The sequence below is a fragment of the Morone saxatilis genome, unplaced genomic scaffold, assembly GCF_004916995.1.
Source record: "Morone saxatilis isolate NCDOM2014 unplaced genomic scaffold, NCSU_SB_2.0 Contig16, whole genome shotgun sequence".
Lineage (NCBI taxonomy): Eukaryota > Metazoa > Chordata > Actinopteri > Moronidae > Morone > Morone saxatilis.
The window spans coordinates 14,363,629-14,389,767 of record NW_023339718.1 but is presented as its reverse complement, the minus strand read 5'-3'; the positions used below and the strand labels follow the sequence as shown (position 1 = coordinate 14,389,767).

General features: G+C 39.8%; 1 protein-coding gene across 2 annotated transcripts in view; it reads right to left on the bottom strand.

Annotated features, from left to right (window-relative positions):
* The window catches only part of LOC118325152 (calsenilin-like), a 41,191-nt gene that overhangs the window by 7,268 nt on the left and 7,784 nt on the right, over nucleotides 1-26,139 (bottom strand). The window contains exons 2-3 of one of the 2 annotated variants that reach the window (XM_035657723.1): nucleotides 19,081-19,255; nucleotides 14,419-14,421 (exon numbers count right to left, since the gene is read on the bottom strand). In XM_035657723.1, coding sequence (XP_035513616.1) covers nucleotides 14,419-14,421; nucleotides 19,081-19,255 — 178 coding nt within the window. Of the gene's footprint in view, nucleotides 1-5,787; nucleotides 7,362-14,418; nucleotides 14,422-19,080; nucleotides 19,256-26,139 lie in introns of those variants that run through there. The other variant, XM_035657724.1, reaches the window with a different exon arrangement.

Below are 26,139 nucleotides of genomic sequence, written 5' to 3'. Positions count from 1 at the left end.
TTGCAGTAAAAATACCTCTTGAGAGAGAGTGAGAGACAGAAAAATCTCCCCTCCAAAATATCTGAACCACCACGTTAATCCATAGGAAATCCAATCAGGTAGAGAGGAACCTCTCACATCATGTTTTTTTGCTTTGGGATTCCTCCGATGAATATTATTCCTCTAGTTGATGACAAAACTCTAAGCAAATAATAATGGGGAAAAAAAATGATATCCAGCATTTGTCCAGAGGTGATATGTGTCACAAAAACCTCCACTGACTGAATGACAGATGCTCTGCAACTTCCTCCTCTCTTTCCTCCCTCCATCTCACATCTTATTGTCTGCTAATTAAGTCCTGCCTTTAAGGAATCAGAGAGGGTGGTGACAAAGGTCAACAGGTGTCCTGAATCCCATTTTCCCAGTCAGCTCTGTGATCCACTTTCTAATTGTTCCCCTGTCTCTCTTGGGGTCCATAACACAGATTTAATACTGTGTCAAACACTCATAATAATGGAATAAAGGGAAACAGTGAGCAAAATGCTCCCCCTAGTGGAGACTAATGACAAAACAGGAACAGAGACTGTGCAGCCATTGTTTAACGAACAGGTAACTTCATCCTAGATGTAGAAAATTGTTTTTTATCTCTCTATTCGCATTTATGGTCCATTGCTTGGTGCACATATGGTGTCCTATGGGTGAAATTTACCCTGTAACAATCTACTTCTGTCCTTCCCTCCAATCACATTCTTACTTCGCCACACCTGTTTACGCCCTTTTTTCTACCTGCCCACTAGATGCTCTTTTTCTCCAGTCTCACTCCCACATCCAGCCACTCTGTATTATTGCTGTTACCTGAACCTCATACTCACCTGTACCTGCCTGTCCGCCTGTCTGTATCTGTACCTGCCTGTCCGCCTACCTGTATGTGTACCTGCCTGCCTGCCTGCCTATATCCCGTACAGGCCTGCCTGTGAGCCTTTAATGCAGATTATAGGTGACAGTACTTTTTCAGCCCTGAGGTTTACCTGCAGACTTCATCTCGGAAAGAATACAGCACCAACAAATTCCACCAATAAGGTACGGTGGACTGTATGTGGCCTGAGAGACAAAAACCCAGGGCAAATGAAAGTCTCAAATCGCACAATCAGCTCCTTAAGCTCATTGCTGTCAGCACATATTAATAACTCAAGGTGACTTATCAACTCAGTTTCTTTCGTCTGAATTTTGGTGCCTGGACAGTTTGAGGGCACAAATATTGTAAGAAAATCAGAATGAAACAACTCAACAGGGAGGAGGGACATGAGGATTTTAGACATTTGGAGTTAATACTTTCCTCTAGAAGAACCAATCATCAGTTAGAGCTACATTTATATTTTTACAGAGAAAATGCTACTTCTCAGATTTATTAGTTTATTAGTTTTATGCCAAAATCTTGTAACACAGGGTGAGAGTGTGACAGTGTATTCGGTGTCTTAATGTTGTGTGATGCTTGTAAATATCATTTAAAATCAAAATGAGGAAAACAAATAAGGAGAAGAAGAGAGAAGAGGAGAGGAGGAGAAGAACGACTCTAAAGGCCAGTTTCAATGTACAATGTTAGGTTTTCAGATATTGGGTATTTATAGTTACCCAATATTTGACTTAAATTTTGTAACTTTGGTTTTGCAGTTTTAGGAAATAGATGGATGGATAATGTTACCATCAAATCATCTAAAAGTACAAAAGTAATCTCATGAGTCATCTGTTAAATGAACTGTGCGACAAAACATGAGGAGAAGAACAAACAAGTCAAAGAGGAACAAATAAAACTACTCATTTCCTCCCCATCACTTTACAGTATATTGATGTTACTCCCCACTAAAATATCCAGGACAAGAGTCAGATGTGGAGTAAAAATACGAGATATTGGTATCAGAGAACCCCAGAATAGGGCTTGTACATCTCCAAAGACAAGGCTACCTCGGGCATCAGATGTCAGCCCAAAATAGGACCAAGTTGGACTGAACCCAAAATCGACATCAGAGCAGAAAGGACTGAAACAACAATCAAAGGCCTGAGTTTTTTGTTTGTTTTAGATCAGATCATTTAACTAGACGCACACATATGTGGACGGACACACACACAAAGAGTGTCAATGCGTGTATTTTTAGTAAATCAATGGATCTTTTCTTGAGTGCTGATGATATAAATAATGCAACAAATAAGCTACCAGACTTTATTGGTCTGCTGATTGATAAAGGGCGCCTGATGTACTGCTGATGCTGAATGTGGAAAGTCAACGATCTCTTTCAGACATTATTTGATCACATATATAATACATTACTATTATTATATTTACATATAATAATAATAATAATAATAATAATAATAATAATATTCAATCAACAGCAGAGTTGACATTTGATGGCTCTTAAAAGTGAGAATTTGCTGCTTTTTTTGTCTTTCTTTAGAGTAAAATGAATATTTAGGGTTTTTGGGATGTTGGTCAGACAAAAAAAAGCTATTTGAAGACATAATAACGTTGTTTTTTCACTATTTTAATGTTTTATAGACCAAACTATTTATTGATTAATAGATCAAATAATAAAATAATAAAACAAAAATCACAAATATTGATGAATGGTTGCACAAACCACTGCAGCTGTGTAATAGGTGGCAGGTCTCTCCTACAGTACGACTGCTTATTTATCTTTATTAAGCTTACCAGTCATTTTGTCACTCCTTAAAGAAACGTAACATTTCTCAGTTTATCACCAAATTTGGAAATACAGCAACTATTTTTTAACTTTGGAAGTAAACCTAAATGTTTCTACTCAGACAATGTGAGAATTAACTATCTATTTAGCATTTATATGCTTTTAATAAATGGTTTATAACACACTATGATGTAGTTTTAAGCAGCTGTTCATTAATGTGTATACCTAGTTTGTTATAAACCATTTATTTAATGTTTATAAGTTGCTAATACAGTCAGTGTTTAATAGGAGGTTAAACTAAAGTGTTACTGACTGAAGTAGTGACTGATTAATAGATCAAATTATGTAATAATAAAACTGTAGAATGAAAACTTTTCTTCATATCATTGAACCTTTCAAATTCCCAGAAATATTTCTGAGGACGTCACCTCATTCTCCTTGATGCTACAAGTGAAACACTCACAAAAATACCCAAATCCTAAACTGAAGAATAACCTCAAACAGAAACTACAATGTCAAATGCCACGGTGCAAGTTTACGGAGCGGCAAACTCATGAATGACTGCAGAACTGAATCAGCACCACAGCGAGAGTCTCAATAACACCTGTGACCATCACAAAGATGATATTTATAGTGGGGCTGCTTTTAGAGTCTATTTCTATCCAATCGACCAGGAGCATGAACATCTGGACTTGTGTATCCTGAAGAGTTACCTTTCATTAATATCATTAACCATTTTCCTACATGAAGACAGGTTGGAGAGAGAGTAAAAGATGCCTTCAGCGTAATCTGTTGGCCAAACAGATTAATGTGTTTAGGTCGATGAGAAGATGCTCGAGGAGATGAGATAATGATGCTGCAGTTGGTAAGTTAACCCACTCAGGGAGCTGATGAAGTAATGAAGTGGCAGGAATCAGGATGAAGACACATGATGAGAATTTCTGAGGCTACTGAGGAATAGCCAGTGTCCTTCAGGGTCCTGGAGGAGTGCTCCAGACTCCATATTTAGGCTACCTGAAAGAAAGCCTGTTCGATACCGCATGTATAATTGATGTGGAGTAATGCTAGACCTCCCTCTCAGGCCTTGCCACAGAGGGAGGAGGAGGAGAAGGAGGAAGGAGGAGGAAGGAGGAGGAAGGAGGGGGGCGCTATTGGTGGAATTGAAGATCGGAGAGATTGAGAGGAGTGATAAATAATAAATGGACATTACTGGTGTTTTTGTTGAATTTATTACTTATAATGCCGAGCCATATGAGAAGCACTAATGTTACTGACTGGAGCCTTCCTGCTGTAATTGTTTTGGCACACTGACTGCAGCGCACTCCGACTGTCTGGACTTCAGCCCAAAACTCTAATCAAAGGGTACTGCATCAGTCAAAGAGCAGCGTCTGATGGCTCTTTTACAGTCCCAAATGTACAGAGACTACCGACCCATCAAGGTTTTATGGTGTATTCCTTAGTAGGCAAAATAAAACATCCCATTAAAGTTTCCCTCTCTGATGCCATACATATATTTTCTGATAGTCCAGGACCAGTACATTTAAAATAACACATAGTACTATAGTGATTATATAGTATTTTCCATTTTATTTTATAGACTTTTATTTTGACATTGAGATTATACAACCAGCTTCATAAACCCCTTGGTCACTCTTTATTTATTTATTATATTCATTTATTTTTACAGAGTAAATTGTTTACTATAACTGTAAATGTGCTAGTGTTAGCCAAAAGGCTAATTTTCAGATGTTGTCCTTTGTTAAATTAGCCATTAAGACATTAAAACTGCAATACCTCATCTCTGTTTTATTCATTACTCTTATATTGTCTGTATTTTATGACTCACTTTTGTCTTTTATTGTGAAGCACTTTGTGAAGTATGATCTAGACAGTGTAATATAAATAAAATATACTGAAGTATAGGAAGCCCTGTGGACAATTAATGACTTTAAACAGTGGCAGAATTATTATAATTAGAGGTGCAACTATCAATACTACAGTATAGACATATTTATTATTACTGACGCATTAACGTGTAAGCAACATGTTTAACAGTGTGTGGTCAGTTAGAGATACAGTGTGTATGACCATTTTTGCATCACAATTTTAATTTTCACTGAAACAAACTATTAAAATTATGATACAGTGACATTTGTTGGGGTCTGTACCAAACAAACATATTTTCTTACATCTTGAGGACAAGATTTGTAGGCCATGGCCTCTCTGCAGCACTGCAGCTCTTTTGTCACATATTTTATTTAAAAAACTGCAGCTCCTGTGATTTGCATATTGCACTTGGCACTTTGTGATTTTCGATAATATTTAATTGTGCAGCCCATAAACTCAGGTATTATTATACACCAGATAAACTTATAAAAATGTGACTCATGGATGATAATTACTATAAGAGGTGTGAAAATAAAGCAGGCACTTTCCTTCATTTAATGTTGGCTTATTCCTTTGGAAACAATAATCACAAGTATTGATGAATGGCTGCACAAACCACTGGCAGCTGTGTGTAGGTGGCAGGTCTCTTCTACGGTTTTATACAAACAAGAATTTGAGCTTATTTATCTTTTTAAAGCTTACCAAGTAGTCATTTTGTCACTCCTTAAAGAAACATAACATTTCTCAGTTTATCACCAAATTTGGAAATACAGCAACATAAGGTTATTTTTTAACTTTGGAAGTAAACCTAAATGTTTCTACTCAAACGTATACCACTAGAGTTTAGCAATGTAAGAATTCACTATCTATTTAGCATTTATATGCTTTTAATAAATGGTTTATAACACACTATGATGTAGTTGTAAGCAGATGTTTATTATGTATTTATCAACTCATCCTGTGCAGGCTGGTGTAAAAACAGATAATGTCTTCATTGGAGAATTAAAAACTGACGACTTATAACTGTGTATACCTACATTATAGTTTGTTATGAACCATTTATTTAATGTTTCTAAGTTCCTTATACAGTCAGTGTTTAATAGGGGGTTAAACTAAAGTGTTACTGACTGAAGTAGTGACTCAGCATAAGTGCTGTAGAAAACCATAGCACCAAACCTCAGGTATCTGTTAGCGAGTAGAGGGGCCACAGGTGGGCCCTTACCTTCAAATGAGGACATGGGCTCCAAGATGCCAAACTGCTTGAGAACTGCCATGAAAAGGATGATGACCACGCCGATGGCAAACAGCTCCATGCCCTGGATCCCCATGACTTCAGGATGAGGGGGGGCCCACTGAGGGCCAAGCCAGCACGAGAAGGCCTGGCCCCGGGAGGGAGAAACACGAAAAGGAAACCTGGGCTGACCGAGTTACGCTGGGCGAGGCAAGTCAACAGCGAGTGTTTTCAACAGAGGTGATCAGAAATCAGTCTGGTTGGTGGGTGACTGCATGGGTTTGTTGCCAGGCCCAAAAGACAGCATGAGAGCCTGGCCAGCGAGCTGGATGAAGGCTGCTCTAATGTCAACACTGATGCTGAAGTGGAAAATATGTGGAAGCCGACATATATGGAAAACCTCCCTCTCTAGACCCATGAGGGAAAATGGGGGTTGTGTCACAAGTCATTTATTACAGTGCATTAAACGAGACGTTTAGAGTCACTTTCCAGACTTTCCTTCTGCATGCACTCTCAGGAGCTCAAAGACGAAAGTTACTGCTCACCCTCTTAATCCAAACAGCTATTATCAGTCCTCACGTCATAGTTTACGCTCATGAATCACATCTTAGGTTCAGATGAAAATGTCTTTTGGGAACAGCAAAGAATTTGCCTCTGTCCATTTTCATCATTTTCCTCCCATTAGGTGGGAGAAAGTCCAGGTGAATACAGCTGACTTATTGAAATACAAAACAGAAGCTGAAATATCAAAGTCTTCTCATCCTCCATGCCATAAAAACGGCAAAATAGCATTAGCATTACATTAGTAAATTACCCCATTATATCCGACCACACAAGCGATTTCTGAAACCTCAGCTTTGGAGCAAAAACATGCTGTAAATACTCTTTATCTGCAAGTGCAGGACAATCTGTCTTTCTAGTCCGAGTGGCATCTGCTCACATTATTCAGGATGTGATAATCTTTTAACACAGACCTGTCAGTCAATATACTAAATTTCATGCAAAGTGAAAACTGGCTAAAACAAGGCTGTTCTTTCCAGATGATCAAAACCATTAATCAGGCATTTACTTATGGGACTTGTGATGATTATATCAGCCAAGAAACCACTTTTTCTGCTCACTCCTGCTGCATTTCTCTCACAACTGTCAGTAATCCTCTGGTCCACCAAACGCCTTTGGCAACAGACTTAATTTAACCGCAAATAGTTGAACTTCGGGTTCTGCGTTGCTGTCCCGTATGATTCAGTTCACTTGACTGTTTGTCCAAATCCAGCTCCAGATATGGAAGAGTATGGCTCCGGAGAAAAGGCACTTAGAGCAGCAGCAGCAGCAGCAGCAGCAATGTCCAGGGAGGGAAATCCTGAAACTGAGAGGAGCTGTGGGAAATAAAACCTCCTCCCAAGGTGTCTACCTCCTCCGCACATACTTTTCCATCAGTCCCCTCTCTCTCTCTCTCTCTCTCTCTGCAGCTTCCTGAGTTTATCTGTTGCTGCTTCTAGTTGCAACTTTTCCTCCCTCGACTCACTTAGTCAATACTCACTCCGGCTGAGGTTTAAAACTGAAGTGCCCTGTCCACCCTAAACCTTCCATCCTGTCCTTGTTGTGGTCTCTCCTTACTCCTCTCCACTCCTCCTTTTTCTCTGTCTGTTCATCTGATTCGCTTTTGTGCCCCGGAGCTTGCCTCCTCCTCCTCCTCCCTCCATCCCCTCTGTCATTCCATAACTTTGGCCAACCGCAGACTTTCTCTCTCCCTCTGCTTGACTCCCTCTTGTGCTTGACTGCTCCAAACTGTCCCTCCTTTCTCCATCACATCCACCTCTTCAGGGGAGGTTTTCTTTTTGTAGTATTGCGTGTTTAGTTTAAAATTTAAAGCTCTGTATTTTAGCGATCATTAACTGTGAGGAATTGAATGCCAAATAAACAACTCAAAATATTCTATTGTGAAAGACTATCAATTAATAGCTGCTATTTTTTACTCCAAATAGCCTACAGCCATCGACAGAATGTAGGACAACGGGCCCCTGGACACAGATATGTAAGAGGACCCCCACCCCTCCTACAAAGGAGCAAGACCCCCAGACTGAACGAGACAGTTTTGTGTCTCTTTATGATCATTATGCGTCTCTCTGTGTATGTTTTGCATCTCTCTGTGGTCATTTTGTGCCTCTTGTCCATCACTTTGCATCTGGAGTTTGTGTCTCTGTAGTCTCTTGATTTACTTTGTTAGCAGTTGCTTCATACAGAGGTTCTGGTCTGGCCCTGGGCCCTGTACTCAGTAATCCATCTATGATATTAACAAGCAAATAACCACTCACCCACTTTCTGACTCTGACAGGAAGGCACTAGGGATGGCCAATCAATAAAGCCCTCTGATTACATCTTCCTTAGCTGCTACAGTTTACAGTTGAGGGGTGAAGTCAAATTACCCAAATATGTGTAATGTGGGCACGCACACACAGATCAAATAGCAGGAACACCCCACCTCCCAACTCTTCCTCAACTCTGTTCTCCTTCGTCTCCTTTTCTCTGCGAACTGAACACAGTGTTGGTGTGAAGAACAAGCTGGAATATTGTAAATGTATTACTACATTATTAATGTCTCAACATCTTAATAATTCCTGGAATATGTGCAACAGTTGTCTGTAGAGAACATGGAACAATATATACATGTAGTTGTAGATAGCTGATGACTCTACACTTACTAATGCATCAAGATAAGAATGGAGATGTGTGTGTGTGTGTGTGTTGGTTGGTGTGTGTGTGTGGTGTGTTAGCGTGTGTGTGGGGTGTGTGGTGTGTGTGTGTGTTGATGCATTGACTTGGTTGGAGATAGGAGACACAAATGGGAGGCCAGAGTGAGAGAGATCAATATCTTTGTGGCAGGGCGGTGGTGGTGGAGCTTTCCCTTCTCTTTCTCTGCTACTTACACTTTACCAGAAAAATCCAAATCAACCATCAGTAATGAAATCACAAATCTATTTTCAGTCTCCACTGTTACTATTCCTTAATTATTCAGAGCCTGTGGTGTCCGATGAAGGTCAAATTTACATTTCAGTTATCACTTTGTGGAGGAGAGTGGATCAAGTGACAGGCATCCACGCACACACACACACACACACACACACACACACACACCATGCATGTAGGTATGTGGGCATTATCTGACGCTTTAGGGGAAAATCTTTTGGGGGTTATTTATATGCATTTGAGTTTGCTCTCTTGTATATCATATAGTGAGTTTGTGTGTGTGTGTGTGTGTGTGTGTGTGGTTGTTCCTCTGGGTAGGCCATTAGGACACTAACAGGTTTTTAAAAGGAAAGCTTGCCGCTGCCTGCTGACACAACATTCAGTAAACAGGGAGAGAGGACCCAGAGTGTTTCCTCTCAATCAGACACATCAGCAGAATCACCTCAGTCGCAGAGGAAGAACTGACATTTAAACATGTGTAGAGGTATTTGAAAAATCATGAGCAAAGACTCCTTGCAGTTGTAATACTCTACACTATTGTCACATCAATTAAAGGCAGCTCGTTATTGTTCACTCATAAGGGATTCAGACAGCAGTCGATTCATGAAAACTTGAGCTAAAAACTATGCGGTGAGAAGTTTTACGTAAATAAAAGTGACAAATAAGTCCTGGATTCAAAGTTTTACCTCAGTAAAAGTACTCAAGTAGTAGCAACAACATGTACTCAAAATATCAAAAGTAAAAGTACTCCATTACATTATTTTCAGGCATTGGAGAGATACCAAAGCTCCAGATTTGAAACGTTAGGTCAATGCAATAGTAGAGAAAGCATCTATTCTTGTTAGATTTAAGTTTGGAAGCTCTATTCATTCATTTGTTTTATATGTTCTACACAATGTTTTATATAGTTGGACTCCTGTGACCCTTAAATGTTTAGATTTAGAATTACCTGGTGCCATATATTGATGTTTTCTTCAAAATTAAAATAATTAATACAAGTAAAAGAACTCATTATTAGTTTTACACAGTTTAAATATGATTGTTAGATTATTACTACAGATCTAAGCTTCCTTTTAATGTTGCAGCTGGTCGAGGTGGAGCTAAATGTAACCCCAGATGTTAAATGTTTATTTCCTTTTAAACAGCATTATGGTTGATATCTTTTACAACTCTTCATTGAAGATATGTTTACACTGAGTGAAATATTCAACCTCAAGTCTTGTTTCTCTTGGGACTGAAGAGTACGGATTACTTCACGTTTGAATAGTTTAAGCTATAACAATAGTTTATCAACCTATTATATGTTTTTTGTATAAAATCTTACAAGTAACACAGTAACAACATTTGAAATGTAGTGGAGTAAAGGCATATTAAATTTAAATACTCAAATAAAGCATTGTACAGTGAATACACTACCACTCGTCTGGAATATAAGAAGTGATGTGTTTAATATTTGCAGTCACAACCAACAGAAACTCTAAGCTAACTAATCTCTACTACAGAGAGAAATGATTTTATACAACTGAACACAGTGTTTGACTACGAAGATCAGAAGAAAAAGGAGAAAATGACAGACGAAGAGTGAGAGTGATGAAGTAGCCCATACGGACAAAAAGAGTGAATGAAGAGACAGATAATGTGGAGGTGAATGAGCGCCTACCTGAGCGATGGTACCTGGCCGCGCTGTGGCCGCAGTGAGAGAGGCAGCTGGGCCGAGAGAGGCGCCTCCTGGCCTCCACAGAGAGAGCAGCCATCACAGCTCCCATAATGCACCTGAACTACCACAACAATAAGGCTAACAAGCTGCTCTGAAAACTGCTGGAGATCCTGGATTTAAAGTCTAACCTGATCCAAACTTTAAAAGACTGGACACTCAGTCATGGAAATCAACACTAACAGAGAGCTTTAAAACTGGCTTGAGAAATCTCAGCGAACAAGCTCGATAGTCTGAATCTTACGTAGTGACAACAGCAACTGCCTGGCACTGTAGAAAGGTGACAGGTTAGAGAGCTTTTCAGTGTGTGTGTGCATGTGGTTTTGTTGGAGGCCACATTTGAAAATCTGTTTGAGTTTGTGACACCACGTCACAGTGTGAGAGGGAGAGATAAAACAGAGGAGGGGATCAAACAGCACTGCTGATCTTCTGACCTTTCACATCACACACATCACACACCTCCACGTTTCTTTTTTTTTCTGTCCGTCTCACTCTCTTCCTCTCTTCTGATCGTTCCTCACATAGAAACGTGACTGTAAGTCCTATACACTGTCTCCCTCTTTGTCTCTGTTATACAAACTACTGCTGTTGTGTCCTCATTATCTCACTGCAGACAACAGTGGTGGACAATATAGTATGTAGCTGTTAAGTTGCAGTCTGCAGCTGACTGAACACTGCTCGCGTCTGTATTTGACAACCTGGGAATGACAACGGGCTGTGAAGTGTGTAGTAGAAACTATGTTGGCCGCGAAAAAAGCCAAAGGCCCTTTCTAAAGGCAGTGTTTGGTTAGTCCGCACTGGGCTACTGTAGCGGTGGCAATTCAACATGGCAGCCACTATGGATGGTGACCCGCTGCGTTTGTAGATATAAACGGCTCATTATATGGTAACGAAAACACAATGATTCTTATTTTCAGGTGATTATACAGTAATGAAAACATACCTCTGAATATTATATAGATCCTGCTAATTGTTATAACTGATCCTTTAAAGGAATCACATGGAGTGTCATTCATTTTGGAGTTCCTTTTAACAAAGAAACTTATGTTAACAATCTCCAGGAAGTTAGTACTCCTGAAGAAATAATTCAGCACATAACCCCATGTAAAACCATGTTTATTGGAGGCGATTAAACAAGTAGAGGTAATAGAGGTACTATATAGCATGTTCAGTGAGCTTTAGAGGTGCTGGTAGATTTTCTTTAGACAGAAGCAGACAAGCTGTTTCTCCCTGTTTCCAGTCCTTTGTGCTGAACTAAGCAACCGGTTAGTCCTGAATTTACTGGACAGATATGAGAGTGCATTTTTAGTAAATTGTAAAACTATACACCAAGGTGCATCGAAACAACTACTTGACTATTATCCAACAGAAAGAATTGAAACATTTAACATATCAATATTCAATATTAAAATAATTATTAGTTGCAGCTCTACAATACTCAATGTTCTCACAATTCTTTTAAGCTATTATTAAATTACTGTTGATAATTATCGTATAGTTTTTTGCTCATTACCTTGTCTCTAGTAGTATCAGTCTGTCTGTCTGTTTGAAATCACATATAATATTCTTGTGTACAATGTTATAGCTGACGGTATCATGTTAGTCTTACATATACTTTGTTGAATTTGCTGTTACTAATCTATAATTTTCTATAGGAATCAATTCTATTCCTATTTTTATTTCATACACATTTTCATTATTTATTTGTCAAATTCTAGATTTTCTTTTCTATTTATCTGTCCCTGTGCTGCTGTAACAACCGGATTTAAATCAAATAAAGGAATATCTTATTTTACCTTCTTGTTCCCCAGTAGCCATGTAATATCCCCTCTGTCCACTAGAGGGGGCTGGACACCATACAACACACAGCACTTCCCCTCCATTCACTAACACAATTAGAGACAAAAGATAAGGCAATGAAACACGAGAGAAGGGATCAAATTTTTCGGACTAGATCGTATATAAGCTTACTCAGCTGTGTGGCTTGTCACATCACCGGTTTCTATGTCTCACAGGGAAATGATTGATCAGGAACAACTAATACATGGCTGAAACAAGCAACAAAGAAATATAATATGGAGAAAATATATGCAGCATGAGCTTATTCTCTGTATAGCCATGCTATGTAATCATGCACACAAGTGAAAATCTGTATGTATTTCTGTGCACATACAGAGCCAGCTGATCAAACAGTAAGCCTCCAGAAGTCTAAACACACTGCAGATAGTTGATTATACCCTCCATGTCTTCTTAATGCTCACATCCTCCCTAACAACCTGCTCCAGGGACTGAAGATGAAAACTTTTGTTGACACGAACTGCCCTCTCCAAACTCAGTAAACAACACCATAGACATTTAAATTTGCTGTGTGGCCTCTCCACTAAAACTTTCTACAAGAGCTGCAGAAATATAACATTGGTCATTAGGGGAAAGATGGCAGCTCTTTTCAGGCTTTTCCCACTCCTGCTATCTCTGCCTCGCCAATTCAACTGCTTCTTATGTTCCAATTAAACAGAAACCCAGTCTCACTTCCTTAAGAGATAATCCTCTTTTCATAAAACCACCTCAGCCGGGAAGGTTCAAAGACAACCTTAGCTGTGTAATTAAAACAGGGAGTTCTTAATCAAAGCACATTTTTTCTCCTCTCCCTCTGCCCTGGTTGTTGCTTTATTCCTCTCATTTCTCTTTATCCAACACCCAAATCTCTCTCTCTTCTCCCTCCCTCCCTCCTTCCCTCCCTCCATGCTATGCTAGAGGCAGAATTAGGTTTAGGTAATGGAACAATGGAGACCTGAACCCCTACCTGTGCAGGAATCCATCATGAGAATTCAAACTGGGAACTGTCTAGAGAAATGTGCGATGAATGAGTCTAAACAAAGCCGGAGGCAAGAGGGCTGTCTTTCCTTTGCAGAGAACATTTATCATCAAGTCCAATGACTCCTGTTGCCTCTCTAAAGAGGATGTGTAAATGCTGCACCCTGAGGTGTCCTCACCTATCTGTACACACTTCAGGAGAATCTGGGACAGAGGAAACAGCGGGGAATAACAGAAAGAATGAGACTGGTGATCAGCATTTAAAAAAAGAAAGTGAAGAGAGGAACGAGTGTGGATAAACAGGAAACTGGGGATAAAGAGAGAGAGAGGGATACCGAGTGCTGATTCAGCCAGCGGTGGTTTGATGATGTTGGTTGGATAAAAGGACACGGGAGGAGGACAGAGGATAGACTTACACATAATCAATGATGAACGGAAGGACATACAGACTAACTCAGGAAGGACAGACTGGTAAAAAAAAAATAACAGAACAGTAATAAAAATAAAAATCCTAATTTGGAAAAGGAGCCACCAGTCAAACAAAATCCTGTTAATGTTTTCTTCAAATGACACTCAGAAGGCTCATTTAATTCAAGAAAAAAACAACGGAGGAAACACTGAATCTAAATCTGCTTCTCTAAGGTACAAACGTTAAAGTCTTTAGAATATGTTCAAAATAAGACCAATGAGGATCAACCACACACACTTACTCCTCAGGAGTACATCTAGTACATCTAGATGAAGTAATCCTAGAAGTACATCTGTATTCAACACAGATCCTTTAGTAAAAGTACCAATACAACATGTAAAAATACTCAAAGTTAAAGTCTCCCAAAAGTGTAGCTAAAGCGGCTAAATGTACTTGAAGTATCAAAAGTAAAAGTACTTGTCAATTAGTTTTAACTACTTTACAGCTAGGTAGTTTAGGTAGTCCTGTGGTTCCCAACCTCGGGGACGGGCCCCTCCAAAGGGGGACAGAATACATTTGATGGGTCGTCGGATGATTAATGGAGTAAGAGAGAGAACAATCTATGTTCTTCTACACAAATGTGTTGTTATTTTCCCATGTCATCTTTTCTGTGAACTATTGGATGATTTTACCTCTTGAACAGGTATTTAAATGAAACCATCTAAGAGGTTTAGATGGGTAACGTCTCTTTAGTGTAACAACTCATACATAGACATATAAAATATGACAAGGTGTCCCAACTATACAAGTATATAAGTTTTTATCAACAGTAACTGTACAAAATTTCCATCTGAAATGTAGTGAAGTGGAAGTATAAAGCAGCAAAAACTGGAAATACTAAAGTGAAGTGGAAGTACCTTAAAACTGGACTTGAGTAGACATACTGTCTACCACTGATTCAATATTCACAGTCACAGATAAAAGGAATGAAACCTTATATACATATTCACAACCAATTACCAGTAAATGAACATTGACAAATATACAGTTTCTATCAATGACAGCGATTAAACCTTTAGTTTTAAGGAGCAGAAATAAAAGAGAAAATATACCTTGAACTAGCGTCCCAGTGATGAAGCCAAAGAAGCAGCGCAGCAGCTTAGTGATCTCTTTTTCACACTCTGCCTTGCATGTATTCATCCTCTAAACTCTGACCAACTGAACCAACAACACCACAGAGTGTAAAAAAACAGGAAAAAGTCAAAGCACCCCACAAATGTGAAGAAATAACAGAAGAAAAATCCCGAGAGGCTTCACCCAAAAACAAGAAAGACACAATAAAAAACTCCCCAAGGATGTTTCCTTGGTCTGATGCTACCTGTTCCCTTTCAGATAACACTCTAAAGCTCCTTTTTAAACTGGTGTCCCAATTTTCTTACAGGTGATGTTCACTCCCTCCTCCTCCTCCTCTTCTTGTTCTTCTCTCCTCTTTCATTTGTTTTTCTCCTCTACCCTTGTCGCCTCAAAGGAGGGTGAATTGAATCGCATGATGTTGGGTCCGTCCTGAAGCTCCGGTCGTTTCATATGACCGACCCTGACAAACCACAACACACAACACTGACACCCATTGACACTCCTCCTGTTTCAGTCTTCATTAGGCCACAGCGCCGCGTGGCCACCGGGACACGCTCACCCTCTGAAGTTCACTTTCTCTGACAGACTAAAGTCGTACAGAGAGAAGCTAGTGTGGAAATATTTCACAGATTAGTGAAGAAACCAAATCTCGCTGCTCAACTTCCCTCCCTCCCTCCGTTGTCTCTCCTCCGTTCGACTCATATTACTCTTTTCTTATTACAGTCACTCATATCGCCCCTCTTCATCTCTCCGTTTTCCCCATATGGCTTAATTATCTGACTCTTCTTCAATGGTGTGAGAATTACTTTTAATTTAGAGATTAAAAATAAGTAATTTCTTTCTATCAAACAAAAAACGTCACCATGCTTATCTAGTACAGACGGCACTAAAGCTGGTCTGTATGTTTGATAGCTTCTACATTTGTTTCTGTTTCATATCTCTGTAAATTGAATATCTTTGTGCTCTGGACTGATTTATAGATTGAACCAGTGATTATCAGTCAGACAGATTGTGAAGCTGCTCGGATAAAATTTAAAAAAGTAAAGTTGTGAGAAGAAAAACACAAAAAGAGCATTACAAATTGATAAGAGGTTTTATTTCTGAGAAAACAACTTCCATCAGCTTGAGTCTGGTTGTAACACCTGACCTCTACAGCAGAGAGCAGTGAAAACTAGTTTGCAAGCAAACAGAGAAATAAAGTAGATTGCTAAAAGCTTCTGCCACTTGAAGTAGTGCAAATGCAAACTTTAAACAACGCATCTTCATATCCCTAATAAATTTAAGATAATACAGTGGCCTGGTAGCTCCCCTGGTAGAGCCTGTGCCCCATGTACAAAGGCTGAGTCCCTACAGCTGTGGCCTTTGATCAGCGCTTAGCTGCCTTAGTCATTCCCCACCTTCCTTTTATATATATTCGAAGAAGTCATTCATCCCCAGAAACAACAGTGAGGACATAACCTCTGTGTTCTCTTCATCTTTGCACTTAATTAATCCGTCAAAAAGTAATTACCTGCACTGCAGGTCAGAGTAACATCCAGGGCCTGACCTGCAGACTCAGCCTCCTCACTCTCAGTACCTCCTTCTGTTGACAGGACGAGCATCCTCTCTGCCTTCTGCCCATTTTATTTTCTACAAAGCCTCATCCGTAGTCCTTAATGTCCAGCAGTCTATCATACTGAGCACTTTCCCACTCCTGTCTAGCTCAAATCCTGCTCGCTGTCTCGACCTCTCCATGTCTAAACCAAACCACAGCAACCACTCCACCACCACTCTACCTCCCTCTCATACACATCTCCATCACCGTGCTGTTATTTTTAGCTGCTGGCCATTAACGGGGTGAGGGCTTGCCCACCGACAATGCTGACTCTCTCTTTCCTAGGCATCACTGAGATGAAATAGATCCCATCACAGCTCTGTTTTCTTTCTCGCTCTGAGACCGTTTTTTTTTTTACTCGCCGTGCTCCTGTTTCACCCACACAAAGAGCTTTTTCAATGATTTTTGCAACCAAACACAGAAAATAAGGCTTGAAGTATAGTCTGAATCTGTTAAAGACTGATTATGTCTGTTAATGTGTGTCAGGGAAAGTAAAAAAAGAAGAGCCTGAGGTGAAATTCTCTCCTAAATCGTAGCGTAGTGATTATGTTTGTCCAGAAAAAAAAGAACATGTTTTCTCATCATTTTCAGCTTAAAATATTTCATCCAAGCAGCTTGAAATATTGTTTCCATTTTGTAAAAGTCCTTCAAACTTTCAAAAATGTTAACAGTTGTGTCTTGTTGCCACTTGGGGCCGCCAAAGTGAAAAGTTGTCTGGTGAAGCTGTGAGGAAAAACATAGCAGCTGCTGGAGCCAAGTGAGGAAGAGGAGAGGAGACACCTACCTGATACTGTGGATATAAGTGTGTGTGTGTGTGTGTGTGTGTGCGTGATAAACAGGATTGCATGATAAGCCACAAGAGCAGGTCTTATACGACCGGGTTCAGCACTCACATTTCAATGACCTGCTAGAGTACCATTACATGGTACATGAGGCTGAGCTGGCCTCAGACCTTAAAGGCAGGTCACAATCACACACGTCCACCTCATTAGGTTTAATTAAATCTCTCTGGAGCCTCAGGTAATGTTTGCTTTTTAATGAACGTGGCCTTTATTTAAAGCCCCAAAACAGTGTTTAGATCCAAACCAAGGTGTCTGCCTTTCAAAACTAAATCAGCTACAGTGAGGACGGGAAAACAAAGAGGCAGCAAGAAGAAGGAAACAAAGAGAGGGTAGAGAAGGAAAAGAAAAGGCAAGAAGGCACAGGAAGTCATAGGGAAGGACACAAGGAGGTAATGGAGACATAATAAGAAGTAGAGAAGGTAACAAGGACAGCAGATAGTGAAGGAAAGCAAGAGACAGGGAGGGACTTGAGTAAGCAGGGAAGGAAGAGGAGCCAATGGAGAGGAACAACTAGGGAATAAGTAGTGAAGGAGACAAGTAGGTACTGAAAGAAAGGAAAAGGAGGCATAGATGGACTGAAAGAAGTTGGAAAGAAGGAGACAAGGAAGAAAAAGAGAGGAGACATGCAGGTAGTGAAGAAAATGAAGGCAGCATAGGATAGGATTGGTACAATCTGGAAAGGAGAAGAGAAGGCAGGGAGGGACAGGAAAGGACATACTGAGGGTAAGGAAGGAAAGTACGCAGCTAAAGTAGAGAATGACTGAACTAGGACTCAGGGAAGAAAACAAGAAGTTAATGAATAAAAGGAGGCTAGGAGGGACAGGAGGAAGTTGGGAAGGAGACAAGGATGATGAGACATGAGGAGGAGGAACAGAAAAAGTAGCAGGGAGACAAGTAGATAAGGAAGGAAAGGGTGAGGCACAGAAGGACTGGAAAAAAGTAGGAAAGAGACAAGAAGGAAGTGAAGGAAAGTAAGAGGCACACAAGGACAGGGCCCTGGTGAAGGAAATGAGAAGTTAGTGAAGGACAAGAAGAAATGGTAAAAGGACACAAAGAGGTCATGGAGAGTGCAGTACAGATGATGAAACCAGATGAAAAGCTGAAGCACATTCAATGCTGATTATTTACTTTACTTTATTTACTACAACTAAAACTATAAAAGCTGCTTTGTGTCCTGAGTGTGGATTAAACTATACATCTGTATTTAACAATGCTGTAAGATTAGCAGACAGACTGAATGCCCCCCCGAGGTAAAATCATCCAATGCCCCCCCTCTCTCTTTCTCTGTCTCTCTCTCTCTCTCTCTCTGCAGGCAAAGGATTGATTGTGCACGATCCCATCTGAACCACTGGGTGGAGCACTGAGACCAGACCCATGAGGAGTAGAGCCCAGTCCAACCAACCAACAGGATCCTGCTGGGTAGGGAAAGTCCTAATTAATCTTTTAGCTCTTCTAGTTTTTTTCCACCAGACCAGTGTGCGTGTTTGTGTGCTTGTGAAAGGCAGAAATAGTCTGAGACAGAAAAAAAGAGGTCCAGAGGAAGAAGAGGGGAGTCTTTCAGGTATATGTGGACATTATTAATGGTGCACCGAGGCTGTAGAGACATTTGATAATACTAAATACTAAACGCTCTCCGGATACTTGACCTCAAGGTCAACAAGTCAGCCGTGCCCACAGGGACTTCAAGAGGTCCAGCCAGTCGTTTCGTCGATCAATTCAAACGCTGTTAGTCACACTTGTTGTGCATTCACCACATCGTCTCACCGACGCATCACACTTACTCATGATCGCCCCCCCCTCCTCCTCTCACCTTTGTCCTGTGGCTGTGTGCTGGCAATGATCCATTTGACCAGGCAGCACTTCATCAGAGCTTTCCGAGAGAACCGCGGCTTCTGCCACTTCCCAGAATCCTTCACTCTGCCCGGCGCAGGCTCCACGCCGTTGGCATCTCCCAGCAGGCTGCCATCGACCACCTTGCCATCCGCCTGGAGGGAAGGGAAAGATGGAGGAATGGAGGAAGGAATAAAGGAAAGAGAGAGTTCAGGTCGATTTTGGAAATTAAACGAACCAGGCTGATATCTTTAAGTTAAGCAGGAGTGTGTGCCTGGGAAATATGATTAGCTTCTGATCTTCAGGAACACCTTAAAAGGGTTTAAAAATAGTTCAGTTCAGCAGATCTGTAGAGTTTTTTATGAATATTTGGAAAGTTTGTGTGAAAATGTGTCAGACAGATTAATCCATCCATCAGAAATATGTGTCTCTTTAGCTGCTAAAGGATTCACTATGTTAACCAGCAAGTCGCTAATTGTGTTTGTCTGCTGTTTGATGCTGAGCAGGAAGTATATCAGTGGTTTTTCACTGAAAACAATGATGCTAATGAGAGCAGAGTGACCAAAGTTGTGAGCCAGAAAAACAAACTGAGGAGAGCTGAGAGACATTAAAACACTTCAAATACCAGAAACTTAAATAGAGTTTAACTGCAGAGTCGGGAGAAAACTCTCCACAGGGTTGTCTCAGTGAGAGAAACACATTTACATGTAACCAATTAGGCCATTATTAATTTTAATTTCAATTTAATGTATTAATTAATTGTTTTGGATTGCATTTATATAAGACCCAATGTTTAGTAAGCCCTAAAAATGAAAATGATATAACACATTATATTTTATTCTGTGTTTTTTCATGTGTAGAGGAAAAAAATCATCCATCTATCGCTAATTAATTGCCACAGTAATTAAGTGTTGAAACAGCTTTTGAATCCTTGTGTCTGAATGTGCATCCCACACAGCCAACACCACCATTATGTGGTTGCTTCACTCACCATATGGTCTTGAAAATGTTTTATTAAGGATGGATTACAACAGTCTGGCTGAAAACACTGTAGCTCACAGTGATCCACTGACACTGAGTGAACACAGAGAGAAGAATAGGAGGGAGACGTCTTTAGTTTTAGAGAGCGAGAGATGGTTTGAGTTGATTTCCAGTTCATCTACATATCTGTGACAGAGTTTTTCTGGGTAAAATGTGGAAGACGTAAACCTTGACATCAGCTTTCTAAAAAATCCTGGTGGAGGTTGAGAATATTTCTGAGTTAATCACACTTTGAAACATCTACCCACTCAGATGAATTAAAAGCCTGTTTCTGTTCATTTTCATATTCAGCTCCAATTCATCATCGTGACTCTCACTATGCAAGACCAATCCCCTCTAACTTATTCATATTCAGCGTTTATCCTCTTTCATCAGTGGAGATAAACTTGACATCAAAGTTTGTTTTTTTTTGCTCTAATATATTTTTCAATTTCTTTCCATCATATCTTGGCAACATTTCAGTTTCTTTGGCAGCAAAACGCTGATTTGTTCTGATAGGATATGATTTAGCAAGAATGTCTTTTCTCAAAAAGACCCATTAAGCTGCTCCCGCTGGGCACATGCAAAACACACACATAGAGAAACACATATATGTGCACACTGGAGCAAGTGTGGGGAGGAAGATGAAAGAGGTGAACCCAGAACAAACAGTAGCTCTGTTTACTCTGTGGGGAGGAAAGCAGAGCAAAAGATGACAGAGGGGGAGAGAGGGAGGGAGATGGGAGGAGGGAGCATGCACACAGAGGATTTTAAACGGCTATTTGATCCCACGGGAGTCTGACCATGCAAATCCCTTACTTTAAGGTAGTGAGAGAGCATGATAAAGGGAAAATAGAGAGAGAGAGAGAGAGAGCAAAAGAAAAAGATGTGATAGAACACGTTCTGCTCATGTTCCTGGAAGAACTGAAGTCAATTAGCATAATGAACACCAGCCTATCTGAGAAAAAGAGCCAAAGGACGGCCAGAGGACGGAGGGATGGAGGATGGGAAGACAGAGGAGATGAAGATATGAAAGCACTTTGCTGGGGAATACATTTGCGTGGCTATTTCTGTGCATCTTCCACATGAACAGGCGGATAAAAAGAGCAAAAGATGAGAGAGGAAAAGGGCGGGAAAGGAGGAAGGCTGCTGGGAGAGATGTACACAGACAGGAGTGAACGTCTGCATAGATACACACAAACACACAGAGCCGAGCTGGCTCGCAACATTATAAAAATACGCTGAAATGGAAAGAGATGACGGAAACTATTCTATTTATCCTAACATCTATTTATTCACAGATCAACAGTGGCATAGCAGAGAGGAGTAATATGAGAAAAGGCGCGAGGAATGAGCTCAGCAGCGACTTGCTTCTTTCTTCTGAGAAGTAAATTAGAAGAAAGAATTGTTTTCAATGTGGCCTTCTAGTGGAAGTCGTAAATTGCAAAGAGAAGGGCCGCGAGACAAACAGATACAGACAGACACAGTGTAAACACACGAAAATCCAGCGCTACATTAGTTATTTATTCACGGACCGCTGGACACACAGGCATATTCACAATCATAAGGCGCACACACACACACACACACACACACACACACACAGAGTTTCAACTAGTATTTTTTATCTCATGTTCCTTCTTAACGCTTCAGCTAGCTTTGTCCTGGGGCAGCACTTCCCTCTTGAAATGTCTGCACAACATCCTACACCAAACACACAAACACACACACATCCTATAAGGCGGAGAGTATACCCATAACGCTCAAAGGAAACACAGAGCAGCGACGCGCTACACATCACTACGCTCTCCCATAAATCATTAAATATCCGTCGTCGTGTTGTTGGTTCAGTGAATGTTGGTTTACATGAAGCGTAAACTCTGGCCTCATTAAATGAAGTCTTCTCACTGTTAGTCCACTGTGCCCAGCAGAGAGAGACAATCAGACCAATTAAAATAAAGCTGAAGAAAAAACATACAACAAGTTCTGGACATCTACAACAAAAACATACAAGTAAACTTCAATGCTATTCAGCACTGAACAGAAAACAGAGAGCATAAGATTATCTGCCCACCACCCGGTCATTCAGGACACAGACAAACATGGCAACCTGGAGAAAACATATTGAAAAACAGAGCAGCACTTCCTGTTACACTACAACCTGTATAAAGACAGAAACATCTTATTCTTTACTGAAAACAGAGGTTCAACACCCTCAAACACACAAAACAACCTAACTTTAATATTTACTCGGGAGGGAAAAGGTGATGTTAGAGAGAGAAAACACATGAAACTTTACCAAACACCTTTAAAATATTCCAATCAATTGTTAGACTATATATCTATATCTAATCTAATATATTTTCTTTTCTTTTCTATTTTTTTTTAAAGCAGTATCAATAGATTATTTTGGCCAGCACAAACACAACACTGATAATCTGATCACCATGTAAAATTGTTATGGATAAATGTGTTAGCAGTTTTACACATTCATGTTTCTGGCCACTTGTTGAATATAAGTCTAATATTCACTCTGTATTTGGTCTCCACCGACTCCTGAGAGAAATACCTGGCTCTTCGGCTGCTGATTTCTCAACTATATTCAACTTTCTCTTCCATTTGGGACTGAAATATGTACTCTACAATGAGTTTAATGTTGATAAGAGTAGTGAGACTGAACCAAAACAATAAAGTTGTGGACCAAAAAATAAAAAACAATAAGCTGAAAGACTAAAAAGAGCTGAGAGGAGCTGTGATAATTCTCAGTGGGCTCATTCACTTTGAGCAACACATACTCATTTGATCCACTGTTAATAATCATTCATGATGAGGGGGGAAAATACTGACTAATGCAGCTTCATTGATTTGTTTGAAATTGTATGTTTTATAGATGCAACTACATCGGTACACAGACACCGATGGATCTGAATGTACCATGAACCCGCTGATCGACTGATTCTAAAGTTATGAATATGTTTGACAGAAGCTCTGCTGCTAATAGCGTCTCCACTCTCGTAAAGGTCAACATGACAACGAGCGTACACGTTAGCACAGCTAACCATAAAATCTAAAAGTTTGTAAGACATTTGGATTCTACAAGAAGGAAAGAAAGTTGGAAAAAACTTGTGGTAGCTGATTATAAAGCTAGCAACATGTAAAACACAACATGTATTTCTGAACTGATACAATAAAGAGTAAGAAAAAATTGTCCCTGACGGTCAGTTTTATAGAATTGGCTAATTTTAATTTTAAATAGAAAATAAATGTAGACATTAAACAAATGATAAGAACTGTATCAGACTACATCTTATCAAACTGAATTGTTATTAAAATACATCATCACTGAATCATAGCACACATATCTCGATATTTATCGGATAGCCTTAGACAGGAGAGATGCAAACAGCATGCTATTATTATTTTAAACTTTGTACAATATTGTTACAACGTTGTGCCTAATCATGGTCAATAGAGCACATGTGCGAGAGAAGAAATTATGACAAACTGATGAGAGGAGAGAGACTGAAGTAGGACGGATCCTCTTATAGTGACAGAGTGGGATGGAAAAGATGGCAACATCGATGGAGTGAAACAGGGAGAGAGCTGTAGTCTTGTAATGTCATATTAGCAGCTGGGAGTTCCCATAAATAAGTTATATGTGATTATCATTCAACAGTCCACAGCAGAGATACAGCACGTCTCTGTCTCTCATTTCTATTTCTATGACTCAAACTCAGCCAGCAGAGGTTTACTTTTTCTGCCCGGCTGCTTCTTCAAGGTCAAAACATGCTTAAACGTGCCACTCGAGGGAAAATCCTGGAGTCATAGAAGATGTAAAAAAAACTCCTCCTGAACCAGTCACTATAACCTTTATTCCTCACGACACCTTGTCTGTCAGTTTGAGAGTTGTGTAACTATAGAAGTACTTGTTTCTCTTTCTGTCTGTGTCACTAGACAAATCTATGAGTGACTGCTCTGGTTTCTTGTGTGTGGTTTAATGGTAATTGGCTGCATTTAAAAGTGCTTTTATCCAAAGTGCTTTACAATTTGCCTCGTCAATTCGATTCATCTATTCACACACAATGATGGCAGCAAGACACCGTGCCCGACCATCGGGAGCAATTTGGGGCTTAGTGTATTGGCTGAGGACACTTCGACATGCGGACAGAAACTGGGAATCGAACCGCCAACTCTGTGATCAATGGATGACCTGCTAGGGCTGGGTATTGAACAGCTATAGATTATTCTAAAGAGTCCTTAAGATTAAATGTCAAAACACATCTTCAGTAGCATCTTCTCACGTGACAATGTCAGTTCTCATTGCTGTAAAAATAAAACCACTTTCTGATCTTTCACCACCATGGTTAAGGTTTGGTTAGGTTTGGGTTTGGGAAACATTGTAGTTTGTGTTAAAATAACAACTTCGATAAGGTTAGGGGACTTTTGTCATCATGGTTACGATGATAATCAAGGTTAGGGAACGATCAATGTGGTCAGAGTTACAAGAAACCAACATTGGCTACCTCCTTCCACTGCAGACTTTGTGCCTCTATAACGTCACACTGTTTCTTCCGTTGCTTCCAACCAATAGTCACAATTCCTATGGCTGCTGGAGGGTTCAGTAGCATTTTATTAAATCTACAATCCAATATTTAACTTGATTATCAAATCCCAATCTCTTCATCCAGTATTTGGAACTTAATATCTAAGAACTAAACTTAAAGATAAACATTCAAAGTACTATAACCTCAGGTTTTGTCAGACATATTACATTTTTGCTATTCAGCTAAATGATTACCTGTTTTGTGCGTTGTTCTTTGCAAATATATAAAGAGCAAAGAAATAAAGGTTTTGTTAAGAGATTTGTTGCACTGAACTTAGTGGATCGGGGCATTTATTGGAATCCAGCCTTACTAATATTAGACAAGCTAATTTAGGCACAAAGCAGCCAGGCTTTGTTGCTGTTTACTGTCCATATTAAGAGAAGGGAATATCACATTCTTTCATCTGTTTCATCACAGAGCTTTCAATAGTTTGTCATAAATTAACTATTATCTCTGCAGCTGCACTGCTCGAGTTTAATATTCTACCCTCGTGGCGACATCTAAAGCACAAAATACCAAAATAACCATGCAAACATATGTGAGGCAACGCAGATGCATTCACAACACATCTACAGTATAGACAAACATTCAGAGCAGTGACATAAAAGCAGACTATAAATATACTGAGACCCAAATGCACACACATACAACAACCGCCCACATACCCACGCTGCAGCTCAGTGATACCAGATACAGAAGTTCAAACGACCTTAAAGAAATGACAGCCCAAAAATTCTGGATTCAATTAAGAGCAGAATTAATTATTGGATAAACCTACATGTTGAACTGTAGTGAGACCAATACTTACATAAAGACTTTGCAGAGTAGGGTTAGATTAAATTGAGCTGTGTGTTTATCTGCTTTTAGTGTAAGCTGCAATCATTGGTATGTCCGGTTAACTAGCTTACCACTGACAGATGTAACTAAGCGCTATTTCCATGGCCAAAGAGCATATAAATACATTATTTGTGGGGTTGTAGGTAATGGTTAAAGAAAGCCTAATTCTTCCACTTTTCAATTCCCATTTCCTTTTTATTGGATTAGTCAAAGTTTATGCTCCAACAATCCCAGCCAACGTTACTGGAGGTCATTTATTAAACACGCTGGTTTGTCCTCATCTTTTCTTTTAATGTTAATGTACTACAATATCTAACACAATCTATAGAATATAAAGGACCAGTGTGTAGGATGTAGTGGCATCTAGTGGTGAAATTGCAGATTGCAACCATCTAAATACAGCTCAGTCGTCCAATATTAAGTAGAAACTATGGTGGCTGTGAAACCCTGTGAAGCTTTATCTAGAGCCAGTGTTTGGTTTGTCCTTTCTGGGCTACTGTAGAAACATGTCAGTTCAACATGGTAGACTCCGTAGAAGAGGACTCGCTCCCTCTGTAGATATAAATGGCTCATTGTAA